Raw genomic sequence first — 12,235 nt, 5'->3', positions numbered from 1 at the left:
TGTGATTCACAATGTGGGTCCCATTTAGGTTTGAACATATGGGACCTTCATGGGATCTATGTGGGCATGGGCTACAAATGGGCAATTTACGTGGGTCCCATGTGTGTTTCACAATGTGGGTCCCATATAGATATGAGACCTTTGTGGGATCTGTATGGGCAAAATAATTTCAGACTTAAATACATCTTTACACCTTTAAAGTTTATTGGTTAAAAGCCACTTTTTAGGAAAAAATAGAAAAAATATTAAAGATTGGCAATGGGATGAAGCACAGGAACAAGTTAATTATTCTTCCATGTGTATAAAACCTACAACGACTCCACCTGTCTAAACAAAAGCTCTCTAATATATTTTCCTCTGACCCATGTGATAGGTGTAGTCAATCACCAGCATCAGACATATGTTTTGGAGTCGTCCTAAGATTGGTAATTATTGGATTTCAGTTTTTCAGTTGCTGTCAGAAGTGTTGGGGAAGCAGTTGGATGCAGACACTGTTTTTGGTGTCGGTGATAAAATAGAGCAAAAAAAAAAAAAAAAGGTATGCAGCATGCAAGCCATTTATCAATTATTTTAATAAGAAAGCAGTAGCTGAATTCTAATACAAGCACGCCCACACACACATTATTTTCTTTTTCCCTTTTCTTTTTCATTTTTCTTTTTCCATACAGGTATATTATTATAATATTAAATATAATATACCTGTCAGGATTTGTATAAAAGTGTCAAAAATGTGTATTGGAATTTTTTTTTGTTTTTGTGCCAACGTAAAAAAAACTAATAAAGAGAATGTTTTTAAAAAAGTATTTTAAAATTAAAATGATCGATATTAAAATGTTACCCTGCCTATGCAAAAATACATTTTTCTTTTACTGCACACGTTAGCAGGGACAACCCTTTTTAAATTCTTTTACATTTTACTCCAGAGTAGAATTATATCGGTCTCACATAGACCTTACTGTACACACTCAAATGTTCTCACAACCTTCCGCTTGACAAAGTAGTCCTGTCGTATTAAAATTTGAGTTAGATTTTTTTCACATAATATTGTATCATATAATATCATATGTCAATGATCTTGGATGAAAATAAGCGTACATTTAAATGTATAGCTGTAAAGATTTTAAATATTAGAATAAAAGGAATTCCCGCGCTGGCGCGCGGATACAGTCTCTTCTATGCACAGTGGTGCGGCAGCATGGCAGGAGTTACTACTTTTAACAGTCAGCAGTGGTCGACACGGATCAGAAACAAGCAGGTAAAATGCATATTTTCTAGAAATTGTTTAATTATCCACGGTTTCAAGTATTGGGAACATTGTTTTGATCGTTTAAATTACCTTTAACATAATGTAGCCTTTAAAATTGTGATGTTGTATTTTTTTCTGGCCGCGTTATCGCTAAAATGTATATAAAGGCTTTAAGCATGTCAATTTTTTTGACTTAAAGGTGTAGTTTTGATCTTGCCTGCCATTAATGAAGTAGGATTCTCGGTTGTTGTTCATTTATGCTTCACTTGGGCATTTTGTGGCCGTCTTGCCGCCATTTTCTTCGCCTGAGTGGAAACTGAATTTCCACACAATTTATAGTATTAACCGCGTTTGAATGGCAAAATACTTAGTTTTTAATACATTTGAAGTAACTTGCTCCTAAAATCGGCAGGTGGGGTGGATTTGAGACAGTTTTGAGACCACCATTCTTTAGGTTTTGCTGTGCGTGCAGGCCGTAGCCAGACCTAGGTCATCAGTTCAGTAACGTTAAAGTACCTCCATTCATTTTTTCATGTTCACAAACACAATTTGTCCTCTGAATGACACCTTTGCTGTCAAACTCCTCTTATGAATGTCTGCATGACACGTATAATTAAGTTTAGTTTCCAAGAATGGCATGAGAATTTTCTCTTTTAAACACTAGAGGAACGATCAACTCTTGAGAGCGCTGTGAGAAAGGGCGCTGGCGCAGCCTCAGTGTTCAGGTGTAGGGATTGGGCGTCGTGACGTCATCACTTGGCGTGGCCGCCATGTTGAAGGCCCCCTACTGCTACTGGGCAATAATGTGCTCGTGCTTATGATGGGGAGGGAGGGTTGTGGGCCGTTGAGCATACTTACGGAGCAGGAGTGCCACTTATATATGTCCTGTGTCTAATAGGAGAGAGATAGTGGCGATAATGGCGAACACACTACACTTTATATTTATATACACACACACACTTTATTTATCTAACACACATACTTAGTATACACTTAAATTTTGCACACAATATATATGTACATACATAACTTCACTTTGTAATATACCTGCCTACAATTGTCATTTGTATATTGTCATTCACTGTCTACATATTTGTATTTTTTATTCTTTTATTATGTGTTTTATGTTCTGTCGCTGTCATTCTGTTGTACTGCGGAGCTTCTGTCACGAAAACAAATTCCTCGTATTTGTAAACATACCTGGCAATAAAGCTCATTCTGATTCTGATTCTGATTCTGATAGTGATTGGAGCAATTTGACAGCTGACCGCATATGCTGTTCACAGCCTTGCCTCCATGACTGAACTAACGCTGTGCTCGATTTATCATGCACGAACTGCAATTAGAAGTTTGATAGTGTTCTTAAGCAATTTATATATAATAGTAAATTAATTTGTATATTGATGTCAGCCACATTTATACATGATTTTATACATTGATTGCTGTCTATATAAAATATACTGTATATATAACAAGTACTATATGTAGATTGTTGTTTATATCATATACACTATTGAAATTATTCCTAATTTTGTTTTTAGATAATGGAGTACTACGGTGCAAGCTCACGTACTACAAGGCGACGAATCAAAACAAAAGTGCAAGAACATTTAATGAGCTTTGCTGTGGATGCTCTAGAAGTTCTTGATGAAACTGTTGAGCAAAGTGTCAATGATGAGCAGTTTTTTGAAACTGACGTATCAGATCAACTGAATTTCACATTGGATAGTGATGAAACAAATGAATCATTTCAAGATTCTGATGAAGAGGAAATGGAGCCTCAGCCTGACATGAAGACAAAATTGGCTGAATGGGCAGCTAGTCGGAATATCTCTCAGTCTGCTTTGTCAGAATTATTGCAAATACTTATAAATGAAGGTCTTAACTTGCCTAAAGATCCAAGAACACTTATGTCCACTTTAAAAGACTGTGAAGTAAAAAAAATGGGGAGTGGAAGTTACTATAATTTTGGCATTTGTAATGCAATATGCGCAGAGCTTAAGAGTGCACAAGTTGAACTCACAGACACATTAACTCTAAGACTAAATGTTGATAGAATACCGCTTTTCCGTAGTTCTAATGCACAGTTATGGCCCATCCTTGGTAAAATTAAGGAGCTACCAAGCTCAAAAGTGTTTATGATAAGTCTGTATGCTGGCCCATCTAAACCACCATCAGTTCATGAGTACATGAAAGATGTTGTTGAGGAATTTAAAAGACTAACAAAGGAAGGCTTGTACTTCAATGAGAAACATTACAGTGTTCCCTTGCCTGATGCATTTATATGTGATGCTCCTGCGCGAGCTTTTCTCAAATGTATAAAAGGTCACTCGGGTTACAGCTCTTGTGAGCGTTGTGTGCATCCTGGTGTTCATTTAAATGGAAAAATAGTGTACCCAGACATGGAAGCAGCCTTGAGAACAGATGCCCAGTTTGATGAAATGTTAGATGAGGAACACCATCGTGATATGTCACCTCTTCGGGAGTTGGGAGTAGGTTTAGTGACATCTTTTGTCCTTGATTACATGCATTTAGTGTGCTTAGGAATTGTCCGTAAGCTTGTTTCACTGTGGGTTAAGGGACCCTTGACATGTAGGATTTCATCAAGTGTTCTTTCTGTTGTATCTGAGAACTTGAAACGACTTAGGCAAAATTTGCCTAGGAATTTCTCAAGAAAACCACGGTCCCTTTATGAATATAGTCAATGGAAAGCCACAGAGTTTAGGCAGTTTTTGTTATATACTGGCCCTGTTGTGTTGTTCAATGCATTTCCTAAACGTGTATATAAGAACTTTTTAGTCTTATCAGTTGCCATAAGAATTCTTTTGTGTCCAGATTTGTGCAGTGTCTATTGTGATTATGCTGAAAAGTTACTGAAGTTTTTTGTCACAAATTTTGGCAAAATCTATGGATCTGAGTTTCTTGTATATAACACTCACAGCCTTACACATTTGGCACAAGATGCTCGCAAATATGGTGCTCTTGACTCTGTATCATGCTTTCCATATGAAAACTATTTAGGACAATTGAAAAGGATGGTTAGGAGACCTCAAAATCCTGTTGAACAAATTGTGAGACGTGTGGATGAGAAACAAGCTTTTAAGAGGGACTCAAAAGGATGTTCAACAATGGAAGAAAATCTTAAACAGCCACATTTCTCTGGACCTACTCCACTAGGATTTTCCACATACAAACAGTTTAAGCAATGCCAATACAAAGGAATGACCATCTCCTGCTCTCCGGGAAACAACTGCTTTGAAATTAATAGCAGAGTTGCCCTTGTTAGAAATCTTCTGGTTTCTCCCATGGCAGACATTTTTGCAGTATGTGAGTTTTTTAATACAGGAGCATGTTTTTTTGACTACCCTGTCACTTCTTCAAGTTTGGGGATTACTGTCGTCTCAGCACTCACTGGTCAGCTTTTTGTTGTTCCAGTGGCACAACTTTCAAAAAAACTTGTTCTTCTCCCTATGACTGATGTGTATGTGGCTTTGCCTCAGCTGCATGATTACTGACTCTGTACTTTAATGGTTCAGGATGTCCCTTTATAGTGTAGTGGAGTTCATTGATGAGTACACAGACAATGGAAGGACTGTCATTGATGTCATCCCTACAAGCTGGATTACTGGTCCAGGAAGAGAAGAATGCTTTTGGCCAACTGGTAGGACTGTGGACATCAGCAAGGCTGTTAAAAAACGGTTAACTCCTGGAGCAGACTGGGAAAAGTACAGCATACGTGTCTTAGGAAATGCAGGTAACTTAAACCATCTGGTTTTACATTTTTCAAATAATACTTTTTTTATTTGACTAATACTTTTGTTCCTAAATGTATTTGTGTTTTGTTTTTTACAGAGACGTATTCTGCAGCAAGAGCTAAACTTAGTAAGGCCGAGGAGACCTCAGATATACAAACTGACATTGAAGTGCCAATGAAGCGCAAAAGATTGTAAGTTAAAACTCACTTTCTCCAAATGCTAGTTGGAGTTAGGAGCTATACTATACCAAAACACATTATTTTGCTTAAATAGGGTCCTATGATTTAAGATATGTGGAAAACGTAGACAGAATTGCAGAATCCATTCATAATAATTGAATTGATGAGGAATATTGAAGATTCAAGCATTTGACGGCCCTATAGTATTAGCCTAATATAAAATAACAAATAACTTACACAAAGTTTAAATAGGTAGGCCTATACAAAATAAAAAATCATTAAAGAATGAGGAACAAATAAATATGAAAAAGGACTGAAATGATTCCTCGAGTAACTCAATTACAAAAAATGAACGAGGCAAATTCCTCTGCCTCGAAGCCTCTTTTAATTTATTGTAAATCTCACGTCAGGTTCTTTCGCAATGATTTTTTTAATGTGACACAACGTATTTACGTCACCCACAAAGCGAAAGGAGACACAAGGAGTCAGCAGTGTTTTGTTTTGAGGGTAACGGCAAACGTAAAGAGAATGTCGTGGCATGTGTCCATTGCAAGATAGAGCTGGCATACCACAACTAGAGCCCTATGATTTCCGCGATGCAGAAAACGCGGAGGGAATCGCGGAATCCAGTCATAAAAACGGAATTTACAGTTTAACATGGAATGGCACGGAATTTTCCAAATTTTGAATGAATTAATCAAAAATAGGTAATTGCACTTCCATCAAATCATGATATGAACTAATATCTGTAAATATTAAGCCGGAACAGTCTATTTACCGTATTTTCCGGACTATAAGTCACACTTTTTTTCATAGTTAAAAATAAATGCGACTTATAGTCCAGTGCGACTTATATGTTTTTTCCTCAGCATGACGTATTTTTGGACTGATGCGAATAATACTTAGGTGCAATTTATAGTCCGAAAAACACAGTAAATATGAATCGTGCATGTTCTGCATGTCTGTGTTAATGAATGGAGCAGAAGCGTGTCTTCCTTTATCACACACACTGAAGCGCGTGACGCTCCAGTGATTTCAGCGTCTGCTGTCTCACTAAATAAGGATGTGAACACATGAACACTATCTCTGAAAAAACTGCTCTGACAGTCACTTCATGAGCATTTGACCGTTTGATTTGAGTAAAACTAGCGTCACTTCATATACACAGAACTGTAAAGGTACGTCAACCCGTCAAAATAAAAGTCCTGTATTTGCCAGAGAAGTATTACTATTGTTCAGTAGAATGAACATAGCCTGCTATTAAAAAAAATAAATAATCAAACATTATCTTTTTCAAGGTTTAATCACATAAACATTTCTTCCATGTTTTATTTTTTAATAGTAAACCCCCTTTGTTCACCAAAAAGTTAAGTTTAACATTTAAGTAAATTAAATGTTTTGTGTTTAATGTTTAATGTGTATCTCAGAAAATGCTTTATTTAAAACCCCAACTGAATGTCACTTAAATGCACTTAATTCATTTGTCAACTTTATTGTCATTGTTCACAGTACAGACAGAGAAACAATGGGTACTAATTAAATGTTTATTTTTGATGTATGCATTGCATTCTATGCATTTAAAAAAAAAAAAAATTCTAAAAAGGAAAACTTAGTTGTTCATTTTAAGAGGCCCTTATTTTCTCTTGCATAATTAATATTGCACTTTAAGCAAAAACAAATTTGATCAGATTAATCGATGGAATTTTTGGTAGAATACTCAATTACTAAAATATTAGATAGCTACATGTCATTTGTGATTTTAATTGCAGAAGACTTTTCAAAATCCAAAATATTTTTTAAACTGGCACATTTACATTTGGTTTAAAAACTCTTCTGCAATCATCTTGTCTTTTTCACCTCACTCTTGTCAGTCAGCTCGACTCACTCTCTTCATGTGATAAATAAAACCTGATCTGTGATGTGCGACTGTATGGAGTGAGTTTTGGTTCTTTATTACATGCGAGAAAATAAAAGATCTGAGAGAAAAAAAAAGTTTGAGAGAAAAAGTTATCACACTGATAGCAAAAAAACATTTCATGAGAGAAAAAAGAATATTTGAGAGAAAAAGTTTTCATGCCAATAGCAAAAAATAATAATATTTGAGACTAAAAAAAGTTTTGAGAAAGTATTTTCTCATAGAACATAAAAAATATACATTTGAAATTTTTTAAATTATTTTTGAGAAAAAAAATCTCTCTCAAAATACTTTGAAAAAAACTCTCAAATATATATTTTATATATATTGTCGAACTGAATCATTACACCATTGTTCGAAGTTGAAAGTTGTACGGGAGGTTGTATGAACAAGCAGTTACTCTTCAGGTGCTTTGAGGCTAGCAAGTGCAAAGGTAGAAACTAGCTCACTACTCACTAAATAAGGCGTGAAACTATCTAAATCAAAACATTAATTTGGCATTTGATTTAAACATAGTATAAACCAGGTGAGTTTGCAAGTTTACCTAGCATGATGGCTGGTTAGCTTTACTAGCGATTAGCAAGCAAATAATATAATACACATTCATTCATGAATATGTTTAATCTTCAGTGATACTGAACTTGCTCAGCCAGCTGTGTGTCATCATCTTACCCAAACATTGGTGTGTCCGTGCTCACTGCTCAACTTAACTATCCATAAGGCAGAGGCGGCCTCTATGCAGGTGAACCGAACAATGGTGTAATGATTCAGTTCGACTCCCAAGACAAGACGATGCTCACCCGACTGGCCAATAGGAATGTGGCCCCGCCCATGACACAATTCTCACAGTGAAAGCAAAATCCTGACACCAGAGCAAGAAATTGCATCAAGAGCAAAGAAAAGCGTTTCGAGAGAAACACTTTTTTTTTTAGAGAAAATATTTTCACACTGATAGCAAAAAATATATATTTGAGAGTTTTTTTCAAAGTATTTTGAGAGAGATTTTTTTTCTCAGAAATAATTAAAAAAATTTCAAATGTATATTTTTTTATGTTCTATGAGAAAATACTTTCTCTCAAAAGTTTTTTTAGTCTCAAATATTATTATTTTTTGCTATTGGCATGAAAACTTTTTCTCTCAAATATTGTTTTTTCTCTCATGAAATGTTTTTTTGCTATCAGTGTGATAACTTTTTCTCTCAAACTTTTTTTTTTCTCTCAGATCTTTTATTTTCTCGCATGTAATAAAGAACCAAAACTCACTCCATACGACTGTTATTCATCCTCTTGGTAGTGGTAGTGAAGTGGCAGTACTTGTGGCATCCCTAGTCGCCGTTTTACTGTCTGGTTGGTCCAGTCTGAAATACTTCTAAACAGCGGACATACTGCTAACCACTGATCTATAATATAGAAGCGGCTTCACTGTCTGTTGGCAGTTTAGAACGCGAGGAGCGATCCAGTCATATATAGATCAGTGCTGCTAACGCGTTTTCATTTCTTCACTGCTCTAAACAGGGGTTGCTTGTGGCAAAACAGCACAACTTCCTGTGTTTGCAATACATTCTGAGCAGCGAAGAAGAACTGTGCAGCGGTAAGGCAAAACTAGCGGTCATAACTAGATCTTGTTTAAGAAAATGGTATCGGATCGGTATATGGGTTCATGTACTAGCAGATGCCAGAATTTGTTGCGTTATTGGTGATATTTCCGATACTAGTATCGGAACAACTCGATTCAACTGTTTAACTCTAGGGGAGTTATAAAATTAGCCTATTCTCAAAATAGTGGCGTTCCTAGACATTTATTGATAAGGCTTTAACTGATTTTTCTTTTTCAAATATCTTTTTAGGCCAAATAGAAAATTTTTTCCTTTCACCAGCGAAGAGTCAGACAGCACTGAGGATGAACTACCACCCACACCTCCCCATCAACTAAAAATTACAACCCAAAAGGTCACCACCAAGACAATGGATGGCCAGACTGAAACTGGACCTTCCACTCAGAGAGTCGCCACTACAGGACCTGCCGTTACAGGACCTTCCACTCAGAGAGTCGCCAGGACCTACGATTCAGAGATTTGCTACTTCTGATTCTGCTATGTTCATCAAACTCTTAACACTATTAGAAGAAGTGAAGGAGACCCAGAGGGTGCATAGCAATATGTTAAATGCTTTGCTCAAGCAACATGATGAGTCTTTGCCAGAGGTTCCTGAAGGAATTGTCTTCCCTATAACAACAACTGAAGACTTGGAAGCAATGAATGAAAAGTTGCATGACCCAAGATTAATGTCCATTGTTGTAAGTTCACATTGCTTGCTGATCTTATTTTTGTGTGGTCATCCAGTCCTTGGGTATTGTGCTTGTGTGCTCAAGACATAATTTCATTTCAAAGCATGCATGCACAAAGCTGCCTTTCAGACAGTGTGTGTCTATTAAAATTAGTTATTTTTAGTGGCTCATCGCAAGTAAGTTTTCTGATACACAGAATATGCAAGCCGTTTGCCAGATTAGAATGATGAGAGCAAGTCTGTGAACACTTGAGAGATGCAACCATAGATTTTGCTAACCTATCACAATACAAGATAATGAATCCTTTATCAAACAACATTAAAAAGTTACTATAGTTTAAAAAGCTGTAATATTGAGTTACAGTAAACAATTTTTTTGATAATTAAAATGTTGGTGTTTTTTGTGGCATCTCATTTATTGACAAAACCACACATTGATTATTTGAAGATGGCAGATGCGTTGACATGTCTTGAGCAGTCAAATGTGGCATCTACCTACATATCTAAGGCCGGGTTCACACCGCAAGTTTCAGCAGAGCAGAAGCAGCGCGTTAGCAGCAGGTAGGCAGAGCAGAAGCAGTGCGCGCCTATTTTGCTTTCACACCGGCAGCGGAGGCAGCGCACAACTGAACAGCAGATTTTGATCAGAGTGCTCTATAATGGGTACGTTCGCATTGCTTTATTTCCCATTTAAAATACATTTAAATAAAAAGACTAGGCAAGAAGCTTTTTTAATTAATAATTTAATTGTTACTTTTGTTGGATCTTTGTTTTGCTGTCTTTGTTTTCCCTGCAGTACGTGTTGTTGATAGAAGAAAGGCCATCGCGCTATATTTGTTATTAAGGAGACTAAAAAGACCCAGACTTTGGGTTCATCCCATTAACCGACGTAGGAGAGAACATGGTGCATATTACCATCTTGTCACTGGGTTTGTTTGCAATCAAATTTACCAAAAAACACCCTGAAAACCAATTTAATAAACGGTTTTAAATTATGTGTATTGTAAATGGTTCACAGCCTTGACTTCCTGCTCATCTTGAAATCAGCATTTACTTGTTTATTATATATGCATGTATCACCTGCTTTTGTTATTTGTGTGCTTATGTGTAATTTAGAAATTGTAAATAAATGGTTCCAATTGAATCAATTTTGAATCAAATATTGAGTTGTTTGCTCGTGTGCCAGCGAAAGCGTCAAAAACACTATAAAATTACATACCATCTGCAATAAGAGCCGCTGCAACTTCATCCCATGCTTTTTCCTTCTCCTGCAAGTCTTTATAAAGTACATTGTGTGGATCATAAAGAACTTGATATTTCTCAACTTCCACAATGAGACGAGTGTCGTCCATTATTGTCTTTCCAGGTGCACTCTGAAGACCACCGCCTGTGACACCACGTGCTGTTGTTTATGATTGTTAGCATGACATCCGTTCTTCTGCCAATACATAGGCCTAGTTAAAAGAATAGGACAACTACTAATAATAAATAAATCTCCAAGGCTAAGCTAGCACTATAAATTATTTAAAGTTGTTTTTGTATTTCGGCAAAAAAGTCTATTTTTGGATAGAACTGTAAGTACTTTAACAGATTTTGTAAAAAAAAATAAAATATTAAAAATAAAATTATAATAAAAAATAGAAAAATATGTGGTTTTAAATATCATACATTTTTTATGTAATTCGCTAAGAACACAGTAGATATCATTAATGCAAATTTTGGGCACATTTTCGTTTAAGTACATGTGTATTTTGGCCATGATCATGATCATTTTGGCCATGGTCACTTTATCTTCTATACATATTTTTTTATATTAATTTCCTTTTCGTAACATACTCTAGTTCTTGTTAAAACACCCTAGATTTGCTTTTTTGTGCAGTTAGAGCACTTTTTGTGTGAAATCATATTTATTTTGTCCATCAAAGGTGTACTTTCACTTTAACTGAGCGTCAGCAGCGCTGCAAAAATAGACCCAGCGCCGAAACGATCGCGGCACTGCTGCTTCTGCTCTGCTTCTGCAACGCTCTGCCGCGCAGCTTCTGCGTGCGGTGTGAACGCTCTCATCTGTTAACATAGGCACCGAAAAAAATACGCGCTGCTTCTGCTCTGCTGCAGCTTGCGGTGTGAACCCGGCCTAAGAGAGAGTGTGTCAGTATATCATATCCATGTGTGAGTTCTTAAAGAGCCAGGAGCCTAAATAATCCTACTACTGTTAGTGTCATTAATGTTAATCAAACAACACGAGAGTATTGCTGTCAAAGGGACCGACTTCAGTATCAGTTGTTATTGAAATTTTAAAAATATTACTATACCAGCAATATCCTGCAAACATATTGTGCACTTTTGAGCAGATTAAAGCATGGATGATAGGGCTGCATGATATTGGGAAAAAAAATGACATTGCAATATTTCATTTTTCTGCGATATATATTGCAATATAAAATTTTATTTAAAAAAATTCTTACAAACAGGGTGAGCACACTTACATTCTCATTTTAAATGATTTAAACATCGACACCATCATGTCAAATGATTAATATGTGCGAGGGAGAGAGAGGAAGACCGCGCTCGTGTTGTATGAAGACGGTGAGCTTGTGGCTGGGCGCTCTCTCTCACTCGTGCTGTCTCTCTCGCTCTCACACATGCGCGCTCTCTCTCTCTCTCTGCCCTGTCAAAACTTTCACTCTATGATGGTTAAGCTGTGCAATTAATCTGCGAATCACATTCAAGGGCCGGGGAGCAGCTGGCCTGTACAGTTAATGAATAACTGATCGACTACGACAGCCTACATCGCACATCCTGTGACGTGACTATCGTGGATCCGTACATCGCGATATCGATGCTTAAACGACACA

At 36.5% G+C, this 12,235-nt stretch overlaps 1 protein-coding gene across 2 annotated transcripts; it reads left to right on the top strand.

The window, feature by feature from the left end:
* Nucleotides 1-773: 773 nt before the first annotated feature.
* Nucleotides 774-9,182, top strand: LOC127969221 (uncharacterized). Of its 2 annotated transcripts, XM_052571049.1 has the most exons (4): nt 774-1,255; nt 4,783-5,000; nt 5,099-5,192; nt 8,942-9,182. In XM_052571049.1, the coding sequence occupies exons 1-4, from the start codon at nt 1,176-1,178 to the stop codon at nt 9,180-9,182; spliced, it is 633 nt and encodes a 210-aa protein (XP_052427009.1). In that variant the 5' UTR covers nt 774-1,175. The 2 variants fall into 2 exon arrangements, 1 of the variants encoding a protein (XP_052427009.1); XR_008156239.1 differs by lacking the exon at nt 774-1,255 and having other exon boundaries at nt 3,119-5,000; nt 8,942-9,089.
* The last annotated feature ends 3,053 nt before the right edge of the window (nt 9,183-12,235 follow it).

Source organism: Carassius gibelio, chromosome A4, assembly GCF_023724105.1.
Source record: "Carassius gibelio isolate Cgi1373 ecotype wild population from Czech Republic chromosome A4, carGib1.2-hapl.c, whole genome shotgun sequence".
NCBI classification, from domain to species: Eukaryota; Metazoa; Chordata; class Actinopteri; order Cypriniformes; family Cyprinidae; genus Carassius; species Carassius gibelio.
This window is presented reverse-complemented; position numbering and strand designations above follow the sequence as displayed.